This window comes from Aethalodelphis obliquidens, unplaced genomic scaffold, assembly GCF_003676395.1.
Source record: "Aethalodelphis obliquidens isolate GAN/ISIS:26980383/991018 unplaced genomic scaffold, ASM367639v1 scaffold1, whole genome shotgun sequence".
Lineage (NCBI taxonomy): Eukaryota > Metazoa > Chordata > Mammalia > Artiodactyla > Delphinidae > Aethalodelphis > Aethalodelphis obliquidens.
This window is the reverse complement of record NW_020837945.1, coordinates 55670206-55696215: the sequence shown is the minus strand read 5'-3', so window position 1 is coordinate 55696215 and position 26010 is coordinate 55670206. Positions and strand designations below refer to the sequence as shown.

General features: G+C 39.1%; 1 protein-coding gene across 3 annotated transcripts in view; it reads left to right on the top strand.

The window, feature by feature from the left end:
• The window catches only part of MORC1 (MORC family CW-type zinc finger 1), a 350777-nt gene extending 325371 nt beyond the window's left edge, over nt 1–25406 (top strand). For 2 of the 3 annotated variants that reach the window (XM_027104263.1, XM_027104274.1), the window contains 6 exons: nt 650–716; nt 3967–4113; nt 12202–12289; nt 13740–13793; nt 21401–21595; nt 24646–25406. In XM_027104263.1, the coding sequence (XP_026960064.1) occupies nt 650–716; nt 3967–4113; nt 12202–12289; nt 13740–13793; nt 21401–21595; nt 24646–24738 (644 nt within the window). In that variant the 3' untranslated portion in view covers nt 24739–25406. The remainder of the gene's footprint in view (nt 1–649; nt 717–3966; nt 4114–12201; nt 12290–13739; nt 13794–21400; nt 21596–24645) is intronic. The other variant, XM_027104268.1, reaches the window with a different exon arrangement.
• The last annotated feature ends 604 nt before the right edge of the window (nt 25407–26010 follow it).

The window sequence follows — 26010 nt, the reverse complement described above, 5'->3', positions numbered from 1 at the left end:
TCACAGTTATCAAAAAGAATTCTAGAGATATTAGCTGGAAGAAGAACACATTGACCTATTCCTTAACACGCTCCCCAAGACACTCTTGAAACCAGTCCGAGGGGATCAAAGCATTTCTGCTCTTCTATGGACTGTAAACAAAGCACTAACCTCCCTGAACCTCGGATTCTGAAGTTCCCTGAGTGAGATGAACTCGATGAGTGTAGGTCGCTTTCTGCTTTAAAGTTCTGCTCTCTCCTAGAGGCACATTTCTGATTGGGATCTGTCAGGATGTCTTTGAACCTGAACTCAAAATGGAAGAGAGTAAGATACTGGGGGAAGACAAGTGGTTGTCTGGGTAGGGGCTGCTGAGAGAAGGGACACTGGACAGTTCCCATTAGTCATCCCGTGCACAGCAATAGCAAAAAATAAGCATCATTAAGAAGAAATTATAAAAAACAAGCTACAGAGGCTCTTGGATTCTTTATTAAGAGGTTATTATAAATCGCCTTAAGAACATATTGGTGCAGTTTTACAAAAGAGTGTTTGAATACAAAGCCAAATTATATACAAGTTGTTAATGAACTGCTAACACTTCTTTCAGTTCACTTCATTGTGTAATCACCAAAATGTGATTGACTTTCTTCATTTTGTCTATGTTCTTTTGAAGAAACACAGGAGTTGTGCAGTGATACTGCAGAAATAAAGAGAAACCCTTCATCACCTAACTGGGAAAGGTGAGTGTACTGCAATTATACAAATTCCAAGGGAGTACAATTATACTGTTGAAAAGTAATTATCAATGTTTAAATACAAGAAGAAAGAAAATAATAGCAACAAGCAAAGGCAATGAAGAGTGGAACCAGATTTTACAAAGGCGACAGGAAAGAATAGAATACACTAGATTTCTTACCCTTTTCCCAAACTTTTTCATTTTCTTTTGTGAGGATTTGGGAATTATGAAATGGAACAGGCTTAACTTCCCGCTCACAGAAAGCAACTAATTCAAATTATTGTAATATAGTCAAAGAACTAAAAATGTCACATATACGTATGACTGTGAAATCATGAGCTGATTTTTTGTGTGTGGCTCATTATCTTATTGCCATACATATGTGCAATAATCATCGTATGCTAGAATTTTCTTGACATAAGACTCTTGTCACTTTTAAATAGAAGCTGAATATTTTGGTTATCCAATAGAATGAAAAAAAAATTGTTTTCAAGGAAACAGATTCTTATCCTCACGCTGCTCCAAATTTGTCTAAGCTGCTTTCCAAGCATTCAGACCCAGTGTTGCTGGGAAGAATCCTGTGTTCTTTTTGCAGAGGGGCAGACTGAGTTAAGTACAAGAAAAACAAAACCAAACCAAACCTAGGAGGAGCTGTTATTGTCCTGCACTTGCTGACTGAGTAGTCACTCTAACCCTCAAATCCCATCCCTCCACTCTTCCACTCAGAAGCCTTTCATAGCCCCACCACTTTTAAGACAAGGCAGAAACTCCTGAGCATGGCACAAGCCCCCTGTGCTCATGACTCCCAGGTTAGCTCCCACTTTGCTTCCCAGACTTTCAAAATTGCTTCCCGTTCTGTTATATCACAAAATTCCACCTCTTTTTCCACACCACTTCCTGGGTTTGAATGCCCTCTTGTGTACTGGTCTGTTACCCTTTCATTCACGTCCCAGTTCAAGTGTTCTCTCCTTTGGGGGCCCCGATTCTCCTGGGCAGACTCAGGTGTTCACAGAGCCACCACTGCGGGGATCAGATTGCATCATAGTTCATTCAACTGCAGTAATTATTTGTTAAATACCAACCACGTTCTGACACACAGTGTGAACAACTCCTCACGTCAGGTGGAATTGTTGTCTGAGTATCTGTCTTCCCTCTGCATGTGAGCTTCATGAAGGACAGGGCTCATATCTTTTCTTCTTTGTAACTCTGGCCTCTGACAGATCTTCCCCGAACACTCCATCTAAAATAGCCCACCCCGCTTCTGATAACGCACACCATCAAATTGTATCATCCCACTGTATTTCTTTCAGAGCCTTTATTATTATTTTAAAGTATCTTATTCAATTATCTATTTCTTTTAACACTTTACATTCTAGCTTTCTTATTTTCTGTATTTTCACTTGAAACTAACTCACTCCACAAGAACAGGGGCTATCTTACTCACCGCTGTGTCCTTAGTGTCCAGAATAGCACCTGCCTCAGAGTTGGCACTCTATAATATTTGTTGACCGAATAAATGATGTAATTTCCCCCCCAGTGCTGTTGTTAGGTCATTTTATGGACGATGCGTTAACCTAAAGTTATTTATTAAAATTTGAGTTGAAATTTAAAATCCATCCAAAAACTAAAACATGTTTTTTTGCCTGTGTGTGTATTATTTCATATATTACTTTTAGACTTTTATGAACTTGTGTTTTTTAAAAATAATCTTTGAGTCATAACTACAATATGAATGTTAGAACTATTATCCAATTAAAACAATCTTAATGGGAGAATCTTATCAAATTCATTAGTAGTGGTAGTAATAATGGAGATGATTATAATAACATTGATAACTAGGTACTATCTGCTGAGCCCTTACTGTTAGTAGGCATTGAGCTAAATTCTGTGTATGTATTATGTAATCCTCAGCACAGCTCTGTTGAGGCAGGCACTATTATTATTTGGCAGAAGAAGAAACAAAGGTTCAGGGAGGGATCTCTGTGCTCTGGTGTAGTGCATTTTACCCTCCACCTCCCACCCCAGCACGAATTTCCAGCATCCCAAAAATGGTAAAAAAAAAAAAAAAGAAAATTTAAATTTAAGGACTTCTTTAATAAAATTTCAGCATAAAAGAGGTTATAATTAATAGGCTTCAGACATTGTGTGAGTGTTCTTTAACAGACAATTAAGCATTAGTTATAACACAGTGTTCTTAATCTTATATAAAGTATCAGCTGAAGTTAGGCAGTATAATTACTGACAAAGAACTGTTGACAGTAGAAACATGTTCCATTTGATATAAGCTATTACCCAATTTTTTAAAAAAGGTCCATACATTGTAAACATAGGAAACTCTCTAGAGTTGCGGTCTTAATTCATGGACGTTAGCATGAAGGGATTACTAAAATCTCCTTTTCACTTGACAAATAAGACCCTACGTGATCTGGCCCCCACCTGCCTACCCAGCTTCGCCTCCCGTATCGCGTGTCCCCCAGCCCTCCTGAGCTTTTTTGTTCCCCCGGTACTGAAAGCCTTGGGGCTCATTAACACACTACACACTACTTTTTGCATCCTCATTGTGAGCTCTTCTCCACGCTGCAGCCAGTTATCTTTTTAAAACATGTATCAATCAGCTCACCTCACTCCCATGGAAGAAACCCTCCAATGGTAGCACCTGCTCTGCTTAAAATAAACTCCAGTCCCCACCCCATGGCCAGTGCCTCTCACCTCCTCTCTCTGCCTCTTCTTCCTGTGCACTCCCCCCCTGCAGCCCTGGCCTCCTCGTGTGTCTCTCAACAGCCCTACCTTGTTTCTCCCCCAGGATCATTACACTCCACCTGGAATGCTCTCCTTCCACCAGATCTTGACTACATATTTCTTTCAGCTGACTTTGCTTTATTTCTGGACCTACCTTCTGTACTTACCTTCCCCCAGGCTAAAGTAGAACTTGGGTTTAAAAGCCTCTTTCAGCAAATAAGAGACAAATGGTATATGACTACTGTTATTAAGAATAAATTACTGCCAATTCTATTTAATTGGGGCTACCCAAAAACCTTGAAACAAGATTTGTCAGGAATAAATAGTAATTCTTATACCTGAGAATTGATTTTATATAACTACATAAATGACAGTTTTCAGCATTACATCTATGTCCTAGCTTTCATTTTTTGCGTATTAACATCTCATTTGTTGTGTATTAATATTTCTGAATTTATTAGTATCTAATGTGATTTCTACTTAGAAACTATAAACCTTGGCTTGTTTTTGCCCAGTAGGCCAGTGGAAGATTTAAATTCAAGTTCTGGATATGAAGCCAGCGTGTCTGTGAGGGGTGGTTGTAAAGTTGCTTCTTCACTGACAACATCTTCTCAAAGCACATCTGTCAAGGAAACAGTAAGAAAACTGACATCTAATTTAAGGTAAAAATACTTACTAGCATATTTCTACATATGCTTTGTTGAATTTTCTAAGCAGTGACAATTCCTGATATTCTTTTCTCTGTTGGGTGGTGATATTATTGAGAAAATTCAATAAAATGACTTTATGACTTGTCTCCTAACTGCACTGATTTAGATATAACGTGGGTGACATGTCTTTTGAAAGAGAACTGTTGTCACTAACTGCCCTCTTGTTACATGGTCCAGCAATATGGTGGATGTTAATCCTCTCTCCAGTGTAATAAAGAACCAGGATTTGTAAGGATAGAAGACAGGACAGAAAGGGCTTTTAAAAACAGATGAATGGTAGTGTATATATGTCCATGCCACTATCTCACTTCGTCCTAGCTTACCCTTCCCCCTCCCCATGTCCTTAAGTCCATTCTCTTTGTCTGCGTCTTTATTCCTGTCCTGTCCCTAGGTTCTTCAGAACCATTTTTTTTTTTAGAGTCCATATATATGTGTTAGCATATGGTATTTTTTTTTCCCTTTCTGACTTACTGCACTCTGTATGACAGTGGGAAGCAGCCGCATAGCACAGGGAGATCAGCTCAGTGCTTTGTGTCCACCTAGAGGGGTGGGATAGGGAGGGTGGGAGGGAGACGCAAGAGGGAGGAGACATGGGGATATATGTATATGTATAGCTGATTCACTTTGTTATAAAGCAGAAACTAACACACCATTGTAAAGCAATGATGCTCCAATAAAGATGTTAAAAAAAAAACAAAAACAAAACCAAATAGGGGCCATTTATAATGAACGGGGCAAAAAAAAAAAAAAGAATTCTTACTGAATTTCTTCCTTCCTTCCTTCTTCCCTCCCTCCCTTTCTTTCCGTTCTTTCTCTTTTTTTTTTTTTTTACTGCCTCACGAAGACCCTCATGACATTATGGCCTTCTAGAAAGTCTCTTTTTGTAGCTTTAGATCCTGAACTTATTGAGAGAAACTGAGTTTTACTTTTTGGTTCAGTGTACAATCTTAACATTTGTGGGCATGGTTAATGAGGGGTTTAAATATCTGGATCTCAGTTCTCAAAGGATGGAGACAGGGAGTGGGTAAAGTCCAAGGTTCAGAGTTTTTCCAGGTAGGGACCAATGATAGGAGAGGGCTTTACAGTCAAGCCAAAGAAGTTAGTGTACAGAAGAGTGCTCTCAAATAGGTGTCATATGAGTGGGTGGGGGACAGTAGCAGAAGCACCACTAAATTAGTACAGCCAATTGGTTTGGCTGGGCTTCACAAGCTTTGAGGGGCCTGGGTGAGGTAAGAGGCTTTCAGCAGAGGGAAATACAACATGCTCTAGCTGGAACAGTATTTTCCCTTAGGATGTTACTTTGACTTTCTGATCAGTGACTGACAAAATCTTCCTGAAGAAAGGAGTTGGCAAAGGATAGAAACAGGAAGGAAGAGAAAGTTAGAGGTGGGGCATATATATAGGGAGCTATGGCCCCTACGCAGGTCCAGGATAGGGTCTAGGTTCCTGTGTGTGACAGTAGACTGCAAACCACTGGAAGCCATGAATTGCATTCTGCAGTTGCCCTGGGCTTTATGGAAGTTTCTGTGTCTAGGGCTGCGGGGCTGTGCTTACATGGATGAGGCCCCCACCTACCATCCTTTAGGAACACACACCTAACATCCGTCCTGCCCTAGGAGAAAGGAGGACGCTCTTGTTATATTCAGGTGGATCCAACTTGGACTTTGCATCAGGACACATTTTCACTAATGACACTAGGGATCCAGAGACAGGTCACTGATCAAGGAGTGAAGCCAGAGTGCTGCATTCCTGAACAGTAAGTTCTGACTACCAGCTCTGCACAGTGTCTGGGTTGGCAAGCTTGCACGAGCCTGGGAACGGGACAGAAGCAAGCCAGACCTCAGGGTTGTACAAATATTATGAGGTTGAAAAGGCCGTTCGTCCAGTGATCTGGATGGATGTCAGTCTCATACTGCCATGGCCTACAGTATAGTCCCTAGAAAATGGGATTCTCCAACCATCTTCTTGCCTTCTATCAGTGTTCTTCTGGACGTAGTATGTAAGATCCTCATCCTTGATGTTGGGTAGCCTTAAATTTGAATCCTGGTTTCTTACTCACTAGTTCTGAGATTCAGGCATGTCAATTGGTCCCTAAGACATGGTAGTATGGAAAAAATTATATATCAGTATGCCTGTGTATATCTGAATAAATGTGTGCATATTATTAAAAAATGTATGGATATGACATGTCAATGACTGGGACATTGCTTCAAGTGAACCAGGCCTTCTTGATGATAATAATAGCCACTGTTTATGAGTCATTATTATATTTTACACAGTCACCTAAGTGCTTTGTATACATTAGCTCCTTAGACAAACTTACAAGGCTGGTATTATTTTTAATTTTTTTTTTTTAAAACGCTAAACTGAAAAAGAGAAACTAAGTAACACTCAAAATCACAAGGACAATTACACAGCTACTAAGGACAGGGCTCCCTGATTTGGAAGCTCTTGCTTTTAATCACGGTGTATATATATACTCACACATACATATGTACATACTTACGTATATACACACACACTTTTTGTAATATTCACTACATATACACACACACAGACACCCACACACGCTTTGCTACTCTCTGCACTATGAGCCTGGAGAGATTTGCCTGGTGTGTTGCAGCAGAGTTTGGATGTACAACTGTGCATTATCATTTTCTTTATTTTTTCTTGGCTAATTTTTGTTCTGCCTCTAAGTGTATCATCATTATTCATTTTCATGAGTTACATGTGATCAAAAAGGAGATAATCTGATTGAGTGTACTAAGGCTTTAAGGTGCATCCACCTCTATAATTAGGCATCACTAGAAAATTTAAATTTCCCAGAAACCATCTCCCTAATGAACATGTAGAATCTTTAGTACTTGAAATCATCATACTGTTATCAACTGAACACTCTGAAAGCCAAATGAATTGATAAATAAGCTCCTTTCTGTACCAGCTTGAATTTTTTTGTGGTGATTGTTTTATAAAAATATTCAGTGGGAAAAGGATTGTACACAACACAAGGCTTTAACTGGAACAAAAGGAGCTCCTCATTTACCAATTTTCTCTTTTGCCTTTGGCAGCATGTCATATGTTTTCTCACATTTCACCAGTGAAAACAGATTTCTTGTCTTCTTTATGTTTTCTTCCCTGTACTGCACTATTCTATTGTCTGGTCCACATATTAGTCCTTGTGTTTACTAGACTTTAAATTCCTCCAGGCATGAAGATTGTGGCTGGCCATGTACAGTGTGGAGGGGACCATGTTCTTTACATTCACGATTGTTCACCAGACTTGCCTTGCTTATCACAGATAAGAGAGCAGTCAGGCCCTTTGAAGTGTGTGGAGTGTTCCCTCCACTTGGTTCACTTTGAACATGACATCATCCTTATCCCTTCCTACACTGCTAAATGGGCCTCTTCTATTAGTTTCATGTTATAGATTAATAAAAAATAGTCGTTCTTATTATCCTTTTTTATCACCCGATTATGCTCAGTTTAACATTTTCCTATCTTGCATTATGTTTTGTTTTATGTGTATTAATTTATTTAATCCCCAAATGTAGTAACTCCTTTGAAAACAGATTGAATTTTCCACAGTGTCCAATGTGTATTAGTAGATTTTCAAAAATAATTTTAGTTAAATTGAAAGGGATTAATGTAAAAACCAGTGAATAGTACTACTGGATGTTAAAGTATTTTCAAATAATGGGGTGCAACTGAGTTGTGTGAATAAATCAGAGGTAAATAAGGTAAACTGAGATCCAGATTGTTAAATTTTACCAAATGGTCCTAAATATTGAAGCAGTATCAAATCTCAAATCACTTTCAACAATAATAATAATATTTTTTATGTACTTACTATGTGCCAGGCACTGTCCTAAGGGCTCTGCATATGTTAACTCACTTAAACCTTACAACAACCCTATAAATAGATACTTTTATTATCCCCATTTTACAGATGAGAAAATTGAGGTATGCAGAGGTTAAGTAATTTGCCCAGCATTACAAAACTCTTAAGTGGCAGAGCTGGGATTTGAATATTGGCAGTGTGGTCTCATAGTCCTTACTCACAAATGCTAACCTATAATGCCTTGTTTTAGTTTATTGTTGTATATGTAAACTCGATATAAGTCAGGCTTCATTTATTTCACCTCTACAAAAGTGCAAACATGCTTCATGTTATCTTAACTTTTAAAAATACCAAAAATAAATTTTAAAAAGAAAGTCACTTTTTACAGGTTGCTGCCAGTTACTGAAGCAAAAGAAAAGACCACAAAAAAAATAAAATAAAATTAGCATTTGAGGTCTATCAAAAACCAGGACCTGACTCCTGGTTTTAGAAAGTGGAGCCATGCCATTTCCATAGCCTTTCACTGGGTTGAAGGAGAGAGTTTCGCTCTACCTCAGGTAGGAGGCTTGCTCTTCTCCTTAGCCAAGACCAAGCTTATTATTAACTAGTTTACTCTTTAAAAAGAACAGCAGGATAACCAGGAACCTCTGTGTATCTCTGCTCATGTCTAGAAAGAGCAGAGTTATATTAATGCAAGAAAGATTTTTCTTAAGGAAAAATTACCCTGTTGAGAAAGGATATGACAATGGAATGAAAAGGAAATGGCCCTTAGCTGGAGCTTTTCAAAGCTTTGTTGTCATATATGGAGACAGAGCTGATTTAGTGTTGTAGCTCAGCTAGTTGAACTCTATAAAAATTCCCAACTCAAACTTGTAGATATGGATATGGTTTCTGTAGGAATTCAACTGAAATGGGCATTATAGCCAAGAACCTATTACAGTCCTGGGTGCAAACAATACCTCTGGAAGATCTTCAGGTTACTTATTTCTTGAATCCCCAAGAAGAGAGATAATGTTAATAAAGACAAATTCCTGATTTTATTAGCAAGTTTGGGGTGGAACTATGAATAAAAGCTCCAAGGGAAGAAGGGGTGTTCTTGGTAAGAAAAGACTCCCCTTGAATGGTAGCACTTGGTTCTTGAGTCCCTCCAAAATACACAGTATCCATTTCGATACTCCAGACACCAGGTTATTCCTATAGTTCTGTGCTGAGCACATCGTTGAAGGACCTTTTGTGAATTAGAGGATCACTGTTTCTGTCTTAAAGGAAACCTGAAGTTTGAGGGTGGAGAGAAGTTTGATTATATATACCCTCCTCAGGAACAAAAGAAGGTGTCATTGAAGAATTGCATCGAAGAAAGGGACTCAAGACAATAAATGAAGGAATTTTTAAAGAGTTCTTAAGCATCTACATTCATCTCCCACATTTATGATTTTTGGTAGCTTACAGTTTTTAAGAGGATCTAACAGTTTTCCTGGATTAATTTTTCAGGAAAAGGAAAATGCGGAGGTCTGTGCGTTTGTGCCTAGAGACTACAGGAGCAGGATAATTTGTCTTCCTCCCCAGTCAGTCTCGTGGGACAGAATCCCCAAGGGAAGAGCCTTTTAGCAGAAGTGAGATGGAGGAGAGAGTACAAAGGTGGATACTAAGGTCTTGGAGGGAGAGGGGCAAAGGAGAGTACAGGTGGGCGTGGAGATGAGGATCCTTAACAATTAGGGAACCAGAGAGGTTCAAAATAGGAATAAGTCCTTAATCAAAGAGCTTCCATAGGGCTTCCCTGGTGGCGCAGTGGTTGAGAGTCCGCCTGCCGATGCAGGGGATGTGGGTTCGTGCCCCGGTCCAGGAGCATCCCACATGCCGTGGAGCAGCTGGGCCCGTGAGCCATGGCCGCTGAGCCTGCATGTCCAGAGCCTGTGCTCCGCAACGGGAGAGGCCACAACAGTGAGAGGCCCGCGTACCGCCAAAAAAAAAAAAAAAGAGCGCTTCCATAAAGGTGACATGAAGTTTTCTATATGAAGCCTATAGCAACACTTAGCACATTTCCAGCACTTTATAAAGAATGGATGAATCTGACCAGGGTGCTCAATACCGTCAGAAAATACTCAGTTCCCCAACATGTAGTGCAGTTGGCCTGGCATTCTTCCTTCACAGGCTGTACTCCCCTGCCCCACACAGCTAGCTGACTCCTACTCTTCCTTTGGGGCTTCCCAAATACGAATTTGGGCCCCGCCTCTAGGTAGCCATGGTGCTGTATTCCCTTTCTAGCTTCTGTCACACTGTATTGGAATAGTTTTCTTTCTTGTCTGCGTTCCCTACTAGGCTGAATTCAGTGTAATAAGAATGTATTGGGTTCCTAGCATGGGGCACGATGCCAGGCTCTGGAAGGTGCGCTAGATAAAGGCTTTGTTTTAGTAGCATTCAGGGAATGTCTGTGGAATTAATGAGCTTGAGGATATTGAGAAAATACAACATGATGAGCTACTTGTGACAAGTGATTCCAATAAAACCTTTAGGTAAGGTGTTTCACTTTAAAATAATCTCTCCTTCTCTCTGTGTGTCTTTGTCTCTTTACCTGTCTTTAGAAATAATAGTACACACGTGTGAGACATTATTCAGACTATAATGGTGTTTCATGTAAATTTTGATGTAGAGATTTCACAGACTGAGAATAATCCAGAACTGATTCAGAGCTTTGTCTCTCCCCAACCTGCCCCTTCACCCTTTCCCACTCCCTACCAAATGCCACCACCTCCGAATATTTGTTTTTCTAGAAATACTTCCTTGGAAGATTGCTGATTAGCTCTAAATCTAAACCCCACAGAATTTATACCCACCATGAAAAGGACCAATACTCAGGACCAGTACAGGGGTTTCAACCCTGTATTGGAGGAAGGGAGGCTGGATTTAGGGGAGGAAGGAGGTGGTTTGTATTTAAAAATACCTCTCACCACTTCTCCTCTACGAAACCTACGTAAACTTGACCACAGGCCTCCTTTCCCTGGGACTCCACTTGAAGCTTTTCTTTCTATGCCATCTGATTTCTGCTCAGCTTAAATACCCAGAAGCCCTTTCTCATCCTGCCTCTTCCCTACTCATCTTCTTACCAGCCAGGCAAATAATTCTGAGGACTGTGTGTGTGTGTGTGTGTGTGTGTGTGTGTGTGTGTGTTACATTTGATGTTGTGAAATGCTGAGGATTTTTAACTTTTTGGATTGAATCTCCTTAAAATTACAAATGAATATTGCCACAAATAATATAATTAAAATACTAGGAATGTAAATTATATAAGAAATAGCTGTCTTATCCTTTGTGTGCCATGTTATTTTATAATTGAAAAATTTTGTAAGTCCCTTGGGTAATATACATGAAGTTCTTGGAACACTTCAACATAAAACACTCTATGTACTTTTAAGATGTGGTAACTGTAAATTTCTAGATTTCATATTCTCCCAGGAGTGAAATGTATGTCATCTAGGGGATTAATCCTAGAAAAGCCATCACACTAGAAGGGTGGGGTGCTCCTGCCTTTTGACAAAAGGAAGCACCTGTCAGAACAATGCTGTCTGGAAAGAGCAGGGTCCATGTATGATTTCTAGGGGTAGTCCCGGAGGCCCTGATGAAAGAATTACTCCGAAGAGTTAAGTTCTTTGGTTTTCTTAGGGAAAAAGTCAGTAAGCCTGTAGTCAGCCTCTTTTCCTCCGGGAATTTTGCAATGCTGACTTAGCTCTCTGCCAAGGAGAAATTCAGGTAGGTGCAAGGCTTTCCTGGACTGCTTGGTTATGGATGGGCATTGTGAGCTCACGCTTGCTTGCTTTAATAAACATTTTATTTTAAGATAAATGTACAGAGATATCCCCTGTACCCTTTACCCAGTTTCTCCCAATGGTAACATTTTGCAAAACTATAGAACAATATGGAAATTAGGATATTGACATTGACACAGTCAAGATACAGAAGACTTCCATCACCACAAGGATTCTTCCTGTTGCCCTTTTATAGCCATGGCCTCCTCCCTCTCCCCAGTCAATGCCTTTTGAAGAACACTTTGATGCCACTTATAAAAACAAACTACTTGGCAGGCACAAATGTTCGTCTTTGCCAAGATATTTAACAAAACCCAGGAGATAGAGCCAGTTCGGACACATGAGCGCTGCATCTCTTTTCCTGGTGTATTCTCATCTCTGCTGTGCTTATATTCCTAGGGAGATTCTTCTGTATTTTTTCCCTGAGTATTGTCTACCATCAGAATTTGGCCACACGTCTCTGGAGGAACTTACAGCAAGTTTGGAGGCAAGCTGACTTTTTTTGAACTTTGAGGGAATGACAGAACACCCTGAATTGAATCTTCAGTGAAGAAAAATGTAAAGGGTTACCAATGAGAGGACCTAGAATAGCTTAAGTGAATGACGATGGGGATCTTTGTACTAAGTGGGTAACTCGGAATTAAAACTGCATGGGAAACCAGCATGGCCAAGGTTTAAATAAACTCTGGGAAGATTGTACAAACTGAGAGTAGTCAGTCTCTGAGATGAAAAGAGACAGGATATAGTCCTTAACTTCTCTCCCTGCACCAAAAATAGTTCCGATCCCTTAGATACACTTCCTCAGCTACCTTTTATGAGGAACTGAGGTGAAGATTGGGTTAGAATCACTAAGACGTCACAGGGAAAGATGAAGAAAATTGCATTTACCAAATCTCCTCTCAGAGGCAATACTATATATGATGGGAAGGAAAACTTTGATCAGCAGCTACCTGGGGTGCACAGGGTGAGCCTGGCACTGGCCCACAGTGGGCGGTCCCTGAGCTGCTGAGTCACAGCAGGCTGTGGTGAAGCTGAGTGAGGGGTGCAGGCCTCAGGCCGCCAGAGCTGCTCACGGGACTGGAAGAGCCCCGCCAGGTACAGGAGGGTGGGGGCCTTCTTCGCCACCCTCATGCTCGGTGTTGCTTGTGGAAGGGATGGATACACATGAAAAGCTATCAGTGAAAAGAGCACCACATGATTAATTTGCACAGGTGCCATGTGTCTTCATCTGATCCTGGATGAAGTCCTACATCATTGTTTCTGCTTCTTCACCGTCTACTCTCACCTCATTCTTTCCCGTGGGGCTTCTGACTCAACAGCGTCACTGGGACTGTCTTGTCAAACCACCAGTGACCACTGTGCTGACAAGTGCAGTAGTCACTTATCTTACCTGACCTCTTCAGCCCAGCTGACCACTCTTTCTTTCTTGAAGCACTTTCTTTATGTAGCTTCCTTGACAACACACTTCTCATTTTCCTGCTTCCCTCCCTCCCATCCTCTGCACTGGCAGCTCCTTCTCTATTTGGTTTCTAAATGTCAGTGTGTCTGAGGGCTTGTTCCTGGACCACTTTCTTCTCTCTATTAAATGTTGTTTCTAGGTGACCTCAGCTAGTCTCTGACTTTAAATACTATCCCACATGCCAGTGACTCTCCCTGGTCTATTTCTGTGGCGTCCCCATCCAAGATATCTAGACTCCAACGGCTTTATTATTTATCATTTACTTTTCCTTCACCTTGATTTTCTTTTTCATCTGAAAAATTTTAAAACCATGTTGTATAATATAATTAGACCCTGGCTTAAAAGACCCACAGCACCAATGTTGGCAAGTTCTAGGCTTTGATGCTTTTTTATACTAGGTACTTGCATGTTATAACTACTGTAGACAGCTCATTCCCTAAAAGTTAATATCCTGTTCTGTTATGATTTATGAAAACAGCTGGAGCAATGCCCAGAACAGACAAACAAGAAGCTGAAAATGTGTTTCAACCAGGTAAGCTTCCTTTCAACGTAATCATTTATATTCTAAATGATCCTGTATTCCAAAGGAGAAATAATATACATTTCTAAATGTTAGGTTTGAAAGGAAATCAAATTTGCATTTACTTATCAAGACTTAGATTAATCTGTAGCATATCAGATGCCACAAAGCAACATCTTTTTGAATTTTAAAGATGCAAATGTTTCCAAACCATAAAGCTTATGAAACACTTGGAGTAGGACTATATTTTGAACAGGAAACATGACATTCTGAGTCTTTAAGCAATAGGTTCACTGGATCCTTGAGACACTGTGCTAAATCAGAAATCTTTTGTATAAAAGTCTTTAATTATTTTGGACAATTTGATATCTCTCTGGGTTTTTAAAATTCTATCAACAGTTTTTTTTAAGTTTATGATTTTTCTATTTTAAAAGCAGCTATAAAATAATGCTAATAAAAGAAAGTAAAAGGAATTTTAAGAAATTCATCCATAGTCCCAAACCATTCCAAGATCACTGGTATTTTTTGGTGTGTTTCATTACAACCTTTCTCTCTCTCTGGGTAGATGCTTTTTTGTTTTTGTTGTTTTGTTTTGGTTTTTTTTACAGTTTTCTTATAATACTGTGTATCTAGTTCTTAAAGGTTTCCTTGGTGGTGGCAGGGAAGAGTCCCTAGAGTCCTTCAGTTCTACTAGAGAAATATCTCAAAAAATCATAGGCCCTCAACTTCCTTAAATCACAATCAAGGGAACTGAGACTCCAAGATGTGAACCTGGCCCAACTAACACAGGGGATTAGCACTGGAGCCAGTACAGCCACTGAGGTTCCCAGATACTTCATGGAGGCCACAACAGTCTAGAACTTTTCATGGCACCAGGATCAATATTGAGATGCTTAGGTTTCTGCTGACACTTCACCTGTGTTTGCTCAAACAGGTGCACCAGCTCTATCACTAGCACATATACTAGCATCTTCTTCCAAGCGCTTATGCTTACAGCCATCTTCTGGAAAACTCTCATAATAATATGCAAGACTGGGAGGTGAATGATGCTTCCTGGAATTGTGCACAGCACAGCTGTAAGCACAGGCGCCGCCTCATCTCTTTTGTGGGGAATGGAATATGTTTGAATATTCATGTTTTATAAATGAAATAGAATTGGGAAGTTCCCCAAAGCATATAACTAGGCAAACTTGAAATGAAAATTAGAACCTAAACTAGATTTCTTCTTAGAAAGGCTGTGTCACAAAGTGTTTGGATTTTAGGGTGTGCCTAAATGTAATACCCCTGTTGATATATTTGCCTCTGATATTTCTGCCTGAGTGCCTACTGGCCTGTGATAAGCAACTGGAAATGAAGGAATATTGTGGTTCTTAATTTCTCATCACTGTTCAACTGAAAAGTGAATTTATTTTCTGAGTAGCATTTTTGTTGAAAAAGCAGTAATTGAACATTTTCGGTGTGAAGACTTAGTTGTCATTTCCTAATTAGAGTAAAAGACAGCTTTTATCCAACATATTTTTGACCCTATTCTGCACTATTATTATTATTATTTTACTAGTATTATTTTCATCAGCAAATCTAACACTGTGATTGATTAAGAGCCACTAGCTCCAGGCACTAAACTAGGCCTTTTATATATGTTACCTCATTTAATTCTCACAACTTTGGGATGTATAGCTGCCACTATCTCCATGTTAGTAATGAGGAAATGGAGAACCAGAAAGATAACGTTCCAATGTCATGATGCAAGTAAGTAGTAGATTCAGGATTGGAACCCAGATTTGTGCCACTCCAGAGCTCTTTTCACTACCTCACTTTATTCCATCTCATTCTTATCCAGACTGTAATACTTCATCCTTATGATAAAGTTTGCAAGTATTACTTGCAGTAGGTATACTACAGCTTCTCAGCCTATTGGCATAAAAGAATTATTGTTTACTTACTAGAGACCTTGACATTACATGGTGAGATGTATATGGGGAGATGCTGACAGTAAAATATGGTGTGGGGAGGGCATGCGGTAGGCAGGTTGTTTACTGTCCCACCAGGAATTGTCCCAACTCTGTGGCAGCCAGCTTGACAAATCACCAGTAGGGTTCCTGGATCTCTTGACACATCCTTATCTACTGGTTAGGGAACTCTGATTTAACTATTTACACTAAAAAACTTAGAAATTTGCTAAGAATTAGTTTATCATACATCTCAGCGTATCCAAGCTTATACATGTCCTTCATGTCTGTTTCTAAATGATATTTTTTCAGTGTCTACACTCAGTAATGGAGCCAAGTTGTTGGGTCTTGGAGGCCAGACTGAATAAATGTTTATTCAAGGTGTTAGCATAGATGATGAGTAGAATCCTCGTAATGTTCAGGGCAAATGGAATTCAAAGAATCAAAGCAAGATAAACAGTCAAGAGACCATGAGTTCCTGTTGAAATGGAGATGTTGCAAGCAAAATACAGAACAATTGGAATCACGATTTTCTTCACATGAAACTGGTTTTAAGGACTTTATTAATGATTAGTAGCTTTAAGTGGATGGTTATAAAAACTATTGAAATCATTTATTGAAATCCATGTAGGGTTAACTCTATGCACCTTGCTTTAAGGTGTGTACGTTTAATAAAGGGAGGACCCTTTGTAAAGCACAAACTTTTTTGGTCACCCGCCCTGACCACATCAGCAGTGCCCATAACTATTAAGAGTAGCAGATGATTCATGACAGCATTGGTGGTCCTTTGCAACCCAACCTGAACCACCATCTTTTATTCTTTCCTCTTGCAAGCCATCTGCTCCATCCAAAATGGAGTTGCTCCAACCTACTAGACTGGCCTGCCTCTGAGCGTTTCCCCGTGCTGTCCCCCCGAATACTCTTCTCCACTCTCCCAGTCCACGGTTGGCCTCTGGAAATCCTGCCCACCCTTTGTACAGCCTGATCAATGCTACCTTCTACATCAAGGCTACCTCAGTCTCTCCGTGTGAAATTAATCTTGACTTCTGTGTTCTGAGAGGACCTTAAAACTCTACTTTAGCATTAATTAAATTTTCTGCCTTGCATTACAGTAGTCTCCTGTATTTTATTTTCTCCTCAACTAGATTATTGAATCCTTGAAATTAGCAATCCTCTCATATCCTAGCAACATCAATAAGTAGCTTTGAATGCATCTGGACCTTACTATTGTGCATTGACTCAAAGTTGATTGTTTCTGCTGTAGTGTCTGCCCACACAAACACATGCATATTCTTGTAAATAGGGTGCAAAATCTATAGATTTTGTAGTCCTGCCTTACTTTGTGCAAACTTATTAGGATTCTGGAGCTCCAGAGCTGCCAGAGCTCTGACTTTTTAAATTCAAGGCAGAAAATTAAAATCTCAGTTGAATATTCTTTCTTTCAAATCCTAATTCCATTCTGAATTAATGGGGTTTGGAAGAATTCCATTTTTGATCTGCCGCAAATACCTCTACAAGAGTGAGTTTAACCAGCAGAACTAAGCCTCTCATCCTGTTACAATTCTATACTCACCTTAATTAAAATGTTAAAACAACCAGAAGTCCTTTTATATTGAGCTTTAAAAGTTGTCAAAAGTGTTACCTTTTTTAGAAACCTCATTGAGATGTTAGCCTGAGAAAGCAAGAAGCATAAGTCAGGAAACTGGCTAAACTGGCCGCTAGTGCTTGAAGGAAATACAGTTTGCTGGTTACAAAATAGTGAACGTTGAGAGACTGAATATGATTTTGAATGTAGCATGCTGTATAAACATTCTTTTTTTCATTTTTGAATTTTATTTTATTTTCTTATACAGCAGGTTCTTATTAGTTATCTATTTTATACATATTAGTGTATACATGTCAATCCCAATCTCCCAGTTCATCCCACCAACACCACCAACACCCCCGCCGCTTTCCCCCCTTGGTGTCCATACGTTTGTTCTCTACATCTGTGTCTCAATTTCTGCCCTGCAAACTGGTGCATCTGTACTATTTTTCTAGGTTCCACAAATATGCGTTAATATACGATAATTGTTTTTCTCTTTCTGACTTACTTCACTCTGTATGACAGTCTCTGTATCCATCCACATCTCTACAAATGTCCCAGTTTCGTTCCTTTTTATGGCAGAGTAATATTCCATTGTATATATGTACCACATCTTCTTTATCCATTCGTCTGTCGATGGGCATTTAGGTTGCTTCCATGACCTGGCTATTGTAAATAGTACTGCAATGAACATTGGGGTGCATGTGTCTTTTTGGATTAGGGTTTTCTCTGGGTAGATGCCCAGTAGTGGGATTGATGGGTCATATGGTAGTTCTATTTTTAGTTTTTTAAGGAACGTCCATACCGTTCTCCATAATGGCTGTATCAATTTACATTCCCACCAACAGTGCAAGAGGGTTCCCTTTTCTCCACACTCTCTCCAGCATTTGTTGTTTGTAGATTTTCTGATGATGCCCATTCTAACTGGTGTGGGGTGATACCTTATTGTAGTTTTGATTTGCATTTCTCTAATAATTAGTGATGTTGAGCAGCTTTTCATATGCTTCTTGGCCATCTGTATGTCTCTGGAGAAATGTCTATTTAGGTCTTCTGCCCATTTTTGGATTGGGTTGTTTGTTTTTTTAATATTGAGCTGCATGAGCTGTTTATATATTTTGGAGATTAATCCTTTGTCCATTGATTCGTTTGCAAATATTTTCTCCCATTCTGAGGGTTGTCTTTTCGTTTTGTTTATGGTTTCCTTTGCTGTGCAAAAGCTTTGAAGTTTCATTACGTCCCATTTGTTTATTTTTGTTTTTATTTCCATTACTCTAGGAGGTGGGTCAAAAAAGATCTTGCTGTGATTTATCTCAAAGAGTGTTCTTCCTATGTTTTCCTCTAAGAGTTTTATAATGTCCGGTCTTACATTGAGGTCTCTAATCCATTTTGAGTTTATTTTTGTGTATGGTGTTAGGGAGTGTTCTAATTTCATTCCTTTACATGTAGCTGTCCATTTTTCCCAGTACCACTTATTGAGGGATGTTATCAAAATGGTATCATACAGTAGGTGTCACTTTATGATTGGCTTTATTCACTCAACATAATGTCCTTCAGATCCATTAAGTATATCAATCGTGTGTTTCTTTTTATTGCTGATGAGCAATACTGTTATTTTTCTAGGTAATATTTTTTTTTATATTTTTAATTTTATTTGTTTTGGTTTGTTTTATTATTGTTGTTGCTTTTTACAAGAAAGTGTTTCCTGGCTGTTGTTTAGGATGGCAAAAGCTTATAAGATTCTGAAGTTCTGAAAACTAAGAACTATAATTGGCTGCTGACATCTGAACTGTCCATGACTCTGTCCTCATTATTCCAGCTGTGTTGAATTATTTACCCTACTCTACCTTCAGGCCGTGGGAGATCTCACTTCCTGGGTTTGACAGAAGCCTCCACGGGAAGCACCTGTGAAGCTTCTTGGAGGAGGTGGTTATCGCCTTAGTTTTAAGCCATCAACTTCTTGTAGGTTGAATTGAGCATGTTCAAAAAAGGATGCCCCTCCAAGATCTCAGAATGTAGCCTGCATTTCAAGGCAGGTTTGGCCCTCATATTTGAAGTCCCTTTGCTGTTAATTCTGAACATCTGCTGTCCTAACTCTTCACTATTTAGTGCCCTGTGGCAGGTGTTGGAAATAGAGAGGTGTACAAAACCAATTTTTTTTTTTACATTGAGGTTACGTTCCCGAGGGAAAGATAGATAACAAACACTTAAATAAAACATAAATAAACATACAATGTGATGTGCCATAAAATGTGCAAGGCCAGGGGATAGACAGTGACGGTGTGTTGGGGAAGGGGAGGCTATTTCAGATACAGAGAGCAAGGAATATCTGAGCCACGTTTTCATACTGGTTGAGACCAAGAGTGAGCCTTGTGTATATCTGGAGCTGAATCTGCTGAACAAAGACAGCAGCAAGGGCAAAGGGTCTGTGGCAGGAGGGAACTTGATGTATACCTGGATGGGCGAGGCCTAGAACTCAGGAAATGAGGTAAGAAGAGGCAGAGCCAGGTCAAGGATTTCAGAGTCTAATTCCTTGTGCCCTCACACAAACATCCAGGCAGTGTAAGTCTCAAAAGAAATCTAAGATTTCTTTACGTGGCAATCTATAGATTTCACAATTAAGTCTCACCTTTAATACAACATATGATATATGTGTGAATGTATGTGTGTATATATATAAACGCACACATATATGGCCATTGTTTACTACTGTGGAGTGGTATTTGGGTCCTTGCTCCCAAATATTCCTCTCAGTTAGTAGCACATGAATAGTATACATAATTGGAGGTAAATTAGTGATGTCAATCCAACTCAAATACCTTAAGTCAGGACTTTAATGCTCTTCTATTTAATGGAGACTCCACACCCGCCTCTCAACTCTAATAATATCTGTGCCTTACTTGGGGCACAATACATTTTCTCCCATAAAGATACAATATTTGCATACTTGTATTATCTCATTCTGTAGACTAGAAGCTTCTTGAGAGCAAAGACTGAATCTTACATATCTCTGCATCACCTATAATAAAATTCAGTGCCTCGAATTTAGGAAGTAGTTGGTGAACGTCTATTAAACAGAATTCAGTATACTTAGGGGGTTTTGTTTGTTTGTTTAAAGAATTTTATAGAAAAAGGAGAAATGTGTGAGGTCAATGAGTGCTTAAAGGCGATGATGTGGCAGTGTTGGGGAAGGGCCTGCATGTATTAGTGAGTGTAGTGGAGGAGGGTGAAGGGGGACAGGGTGGACCCAGAAGACAAACGAGCCTACCTTATAATTTTCCTGGCAACCCAGCATATTAGAATACAGAAATCTTCTTATTGCTGAAACATTCAAATGTTTATCAAAACAGGATTTTCCCTGTATCTCTCTTCTCAGAATATCCCCCGGCCCTCTCAAAATGTTGATACAGGCAATTAATGTCATTTTGAAATGGAAGCATTTGGCCACTCCATTACTTCTTTCTATTCTGTGAGTGTTTCAGGTGCAACACGAGCTCTTGGAAAATAACCAAGACTCTTGAATTAGCAAAGGTCACATGCGTTAGTATATAACCGTACTCTTTACATCAGATTAGGGAACCCAAGGAGAGTGGCAGACTAGGAATTCCTCTTACTGTAGCTTCTGTGCTTTTCAGATGCTACAGACTTGAGTTATAAAGCACACATTTAAAGCCCCAAGTGGCTGGACACTCTGTCGTCATCTGTGAGTTACTGGTGCTGTGGCGAGTAGTCACAGGCACCTATCCCCTTTGTGCCTTGAAGAATACGGTAGCCCTGGTAGGAGAAGAAATTCAAGCATTACTAGGTTTCTTCTTTATTCCAAAGCAAGGGTTTCTGAGCTGACCTTGGCGTGCCTCTTTATATTATAGTTACTGGACTATTGTGCATTTTTCCTTCTTTCTCTTCCTCTTCCATCAGATTGTTAGTTCCTTAAGGGATCAACATATCTTAAATGTAGACCACCCATAGTACATATGTACAGATTGACACGTGGTATATATGTGTAGGATTGGAATATAATATTCTGCTATTAGGGAGGAAAGTAATATTTTAAAAATGTACTAAAACTGTTTTTAAAACATTCCCAGGTCCGTAATGTTTACATGGTCCAATATGAAAAAAAACTAAAGGAAACCATGCAATCCGTTATCTATGATGCAAACAGAAGAGGAGTGCTTAATGAAGTATCCCTGGGACAATGTGAAAAAAAAAGAAAAGTCACTGAAGACAAACTGAATAATCTTCGTGTGAAACTGACAGTATTATTGCAGAAACTTCAGCTGGTAAGAAATGAAATTTTATTTGAGTAATAGGAACACATATTGTGTAGAGAGCGCTGGGCTAGCTTCCTATCCTAATGTCATCATCCACTTATGACTTTGGACGAGTCACTTAACCGAGCCCTAACTCTCTCTTAATGGATATTGAAATCACAAATAAATGAACTTTGAAAGTATAAATTAGAACACTGTTTTAAAGGCCTATTATATTTTCCCTTTAAAAAATCAGAAGCTTTGCTTGTGCTGTTGGTATAGTTCGATCATGCTGTCTCCTCAGTAGCATATTTCCAGTAGGAAATTTTTTCCTAATTTTTTCAGACAACAAAATATTTTAATTTTTATCCTAATACAGAGGTTAAAAAAACAGACTCTTCTAATCTTAGAGGAAAATATCATGTAACTATGAATTACTGTTCTTGTTTATTTATATATTTGAATGCATAAAGAATTGGGCTTCTATGATAGATTGAGCCAGTGAGGAAATACCCATCTTCTACTATAGCATATACAAATGCTGGGGAGAAAACATCAAAAATTAAAGTGTATATATCCAATGTTCAAAAGTCTTTCTGTAAATGCTAGAAATAAATTGAGAAATCAACAGTGAGCCCAGGAACTATGACTGTGTTTCTCAGCTTTCCTTGGGGTATAAACGAAGGTTGTTCAGTGGGACTCACTCCTAGGAAAGCTCCCTAAGAGGGGGTCAGAGAGCTCTCTGGGGGCCCGCAAGGGCAGGTCTGTGTCTGGAGCAACTTGGCATCATACACTCAGCACCCAACACTTTGTGTTGCTTCCCCAGCACTGGTGATGGACACCTGGGCACTCTCTGGGCTGCCTCAAGACTAGCCTTTGTTTCAGTTTATTGTCATGGTAAACTGGAAGCTCCTTAGATATCATCTAGCCTGCTTTAAAAAAGTATATGGAAATAGGGTCTGACGGGGAGAAAATTGTCTCAGGACCCAGACAAAACTCAGACATAGGCTCTGAGTCTGGAACAGGAGACAGGTCCTTCCTGGGCCATGCAGGGAGAGAGGGCAGGAGCTGTCTCCCAGAGAAACCTGCCTGGAGGCCTGGAGGACGGCTTTGCCCATGAAGGGGGTCGCGGAGAGACAGACGAGGAAACTTGCTGAGCATCAGTATTGAACATGATGAGCATGGACTTTGAAGCCGACTGTCTGGTTTTCAGTCAGTGTGAGAGTTCATTGCTCTTTCAAAAACTACACATCTTTGGATTTGCTGGGATTTCTCTTATATAAAATACAAAATAAAAACACAGAAAGTATTTTTGATTAAGTATATAGCCAAAAGAGACGATCCCTCTCTTCTTGGGTGGTCTAGGCAACAGTTAAAATGTTTCATTATTAAAATAAAAAGGATGATTAAAGTTAACGATTTTCACATAATGGTAATTATATTTGTCCTTCTGTCAACAGTACTACCTAAGCCAATTTGTGAGAGTGGGATTTGAGTGGAGCTCCTTTGGGTTCTTGTGGCTACAGAGGGTGGTGAATGTTTTTGCATGTGAAAGGTCTGGTGGAGCCTCACACATGGTAGGGTTTCAGTGATGACTGTTGTTTCGCTAACAAGAACAACTAGAGAGACCAAAGAAGTTCTTTATCATAGTAATGGAATACCACTGTCTATCAAGAAAGTTCATAAAAATTATTTGGTTCTCACAATAGCAAATCTGTTCAGCTAGGAAAAACAAAATGAAAGAATAGTAGTTTACTCTTCCTTCTGTGTCAAACCCCTGGGTTCCCTCACAGTAGCCAGAGTAATTATACTAACTTAATTTGTTTTATTCACAAACTTTAGTAAAGAGGTGAAGGGCTTTAGCCCACAGAATGTGAAATGTTTTATCCAGTATCATTGTAGAGGTACTCAAAAGGCTCCTGCCCAGATATGTTTACTCTCATCCCCCACTTGAAATTTACATTCTCAGTGCCTTTAATTGCGCGAGCAGCTACGATGGAGTAGAGCAGACACATGAGATGCGGTGGACCTGGAACAGACGGTTGGGGCAGCACATGAAGAACCTGGGAACAGGATCAACCTGGAGTCCTAGCAGGAAGTCTAGTCTGCAGGGTAGAAAGCAGGAGCCAAAGGATTAGACCAGACTGAACAGGCTGAGAGCTGTCGGTGTCAGAAAGGATCACACAGGGCATTCCTCAGGGTCAGTGAATATTTGGAAATCCTAGTGAATATCAGTATCATGGAAACCCAAACAGCGTCCTAGTTACAAAGCTGGGACTCAGTACAATTCAGGCTTGTTAGAAGAATGAGCAAATCTAGGGCAAAGGGAGCAAAGCAAAAACACATTTAATGGAACCAGATGAGGGATGGAGAAACTATGATAGTGCCAGACACTTATTGGAAACAATAATAACATTGGGATTATTTCTGAAAGGTCCTTCCTAAAAATTCTCCTGTCCATCAGCGCAGTTGGAGAATGAGTTGATCCCATGGTTGGGCCTGAGGGAGTGAGACTTAGGTCAGTAAAGAGGGAGCATTTGTCCAGCTGTTCATGGATCAAGAAGCTCAAGGAAGGAGAGCTTGTGATTACCCCAATAGAGAACTGAGGGAAAGAGAAAAGGGGACAGATCAGGGCAGCAAGCCAAAGGTTGTGGGAAAAGATGCTGCAGAGGAAAAAGGAGAAACAGAGAAGTCAGAATTTGCCTACCCGTCTGTTTTGCCTCTAAGGCTAAAAATTCATGAGAGCCTATAACAGAAAAATGAGATGAGGGCGGGGGCTTTAGGAATATGACAAGTAATTATATAGAAGGGGAAAAAAAAAACCCAAAAAGCACAGTTGAACTAATTTCCACTAAAGAAGAAGAAGAAGAAAAAAAAAAAGATTCAAGTTCCTAACCACTTGTGAGCATAAAATGAGATTAAATGCAAAAACATTTCAAAAGGTTAAAAGCATTATTCGAATGCAAGCTGGGTTTTGTTGCTACATGAATCATAGGGAAGACTGGTCCAAGGCCACCCAGATTACAGGAATAAACCCTGTAGCTTCTTCCCCTCCTATGATTGTTGCTTCTCTTTTCCAGGGCGGTCCAGCAGGAGACCTGGAGCAAATTGACAGTTATTTAGAAGCTCTGCTTAAAGAAGGTAATCTCCTTTTTCAGAAGACTTTTAAATAAAATGACTGCAGGTACAGGACATAGTCTCCTTTCAAAAAAAAGGAAAGTACTTCTCAAAATTAAAAGAAAAGACATTCCATTTTTTAAAATGCTAATAAGAAAAAAAGAAGATTCTGTAAAAATATCTCCTTTGCACTTGTTATTGTAAAGTTCATCTTGTTTAACAGTAAGAAAATTTTATGTTTTAGAAATGGAGACTGGTTTACAATTTGTATGTTTCCCAGTTCTATTCCCTAACTCTTCCTGTTCTCTCAGAAACCATTTCTAGAGTTCTCTAGTTCCCGTGAGCTGCTAAGAAAGATGGAAATGTCATTTAGGCTTAAATTTTGTTTTCACTAAAAAGATTGTAAAAACTGGAAAACAGTGGTTTTTAAGAGCCAAAGAACTACAGAATCACCTCCTTTTGAAACTTGAGTTGAAAAAGAAAGACATTATACCCCTCTCCACTACAGCCAGTACTCAGTAAAGCAGATAATATACATCCCAAAAGAACTTTGAGATATATTTTATATGTTAATTTTATTATTGAGTTATAGTAAAAGAGCCAATCTTCTAAGCATAATATGAATACATATTACATATATGTAAGAATTGTGTTTTACATTTTCCTTGACAACTGTTTGTTTTATTTGTTTAGAAATGTCTGCAACTTTGGACAAAAGCAATAAAACATTTAATAAATGTTTGTGTAATTGTATAATTTTAATTTTATGTACATGCACATAGTATAAAATTCAGAACATGTGAAATGGAATACAGTACAGTGAAAAGTCTTCATCCCGTTCTTGTCTTTAGTTACTTAATTACTCTTCTCAAGAGGCATGGTTTTACTAGTTACTTATGAATTCATCCAAAATCAGTCAATGTATATAAAACCATATAAATCATTATGTGGATATAAATATGGATGTAATAGCATCCAGAATATGCTTTTGTTTTTTTCCATTTAATATATCTTCAAGATCATTCCATATCAGGATCAGTATATGCAGCGCTGTCTCATTGTCTTTAAACTGCTCTTTATTATTCGACTCTGTAGGTATACCAAAATTTATTTTAGGTAAATATCCATCTTATGATGGACATTTACATTTTTCTTTTTTTTTCTCTTTTATAAGGCTTTTGCTTTTCTTTCTTTTTTAAAAAATTTATTTTATTAAGGTATAGTTGATTTACAGTGTTTTGTTAGTTTCTGGTGTACAGCAAAGTAATTCAGCTATACATATATATAATAGTTTGCATTTGCTAATCTCAAACTCCCGATTTATCCCT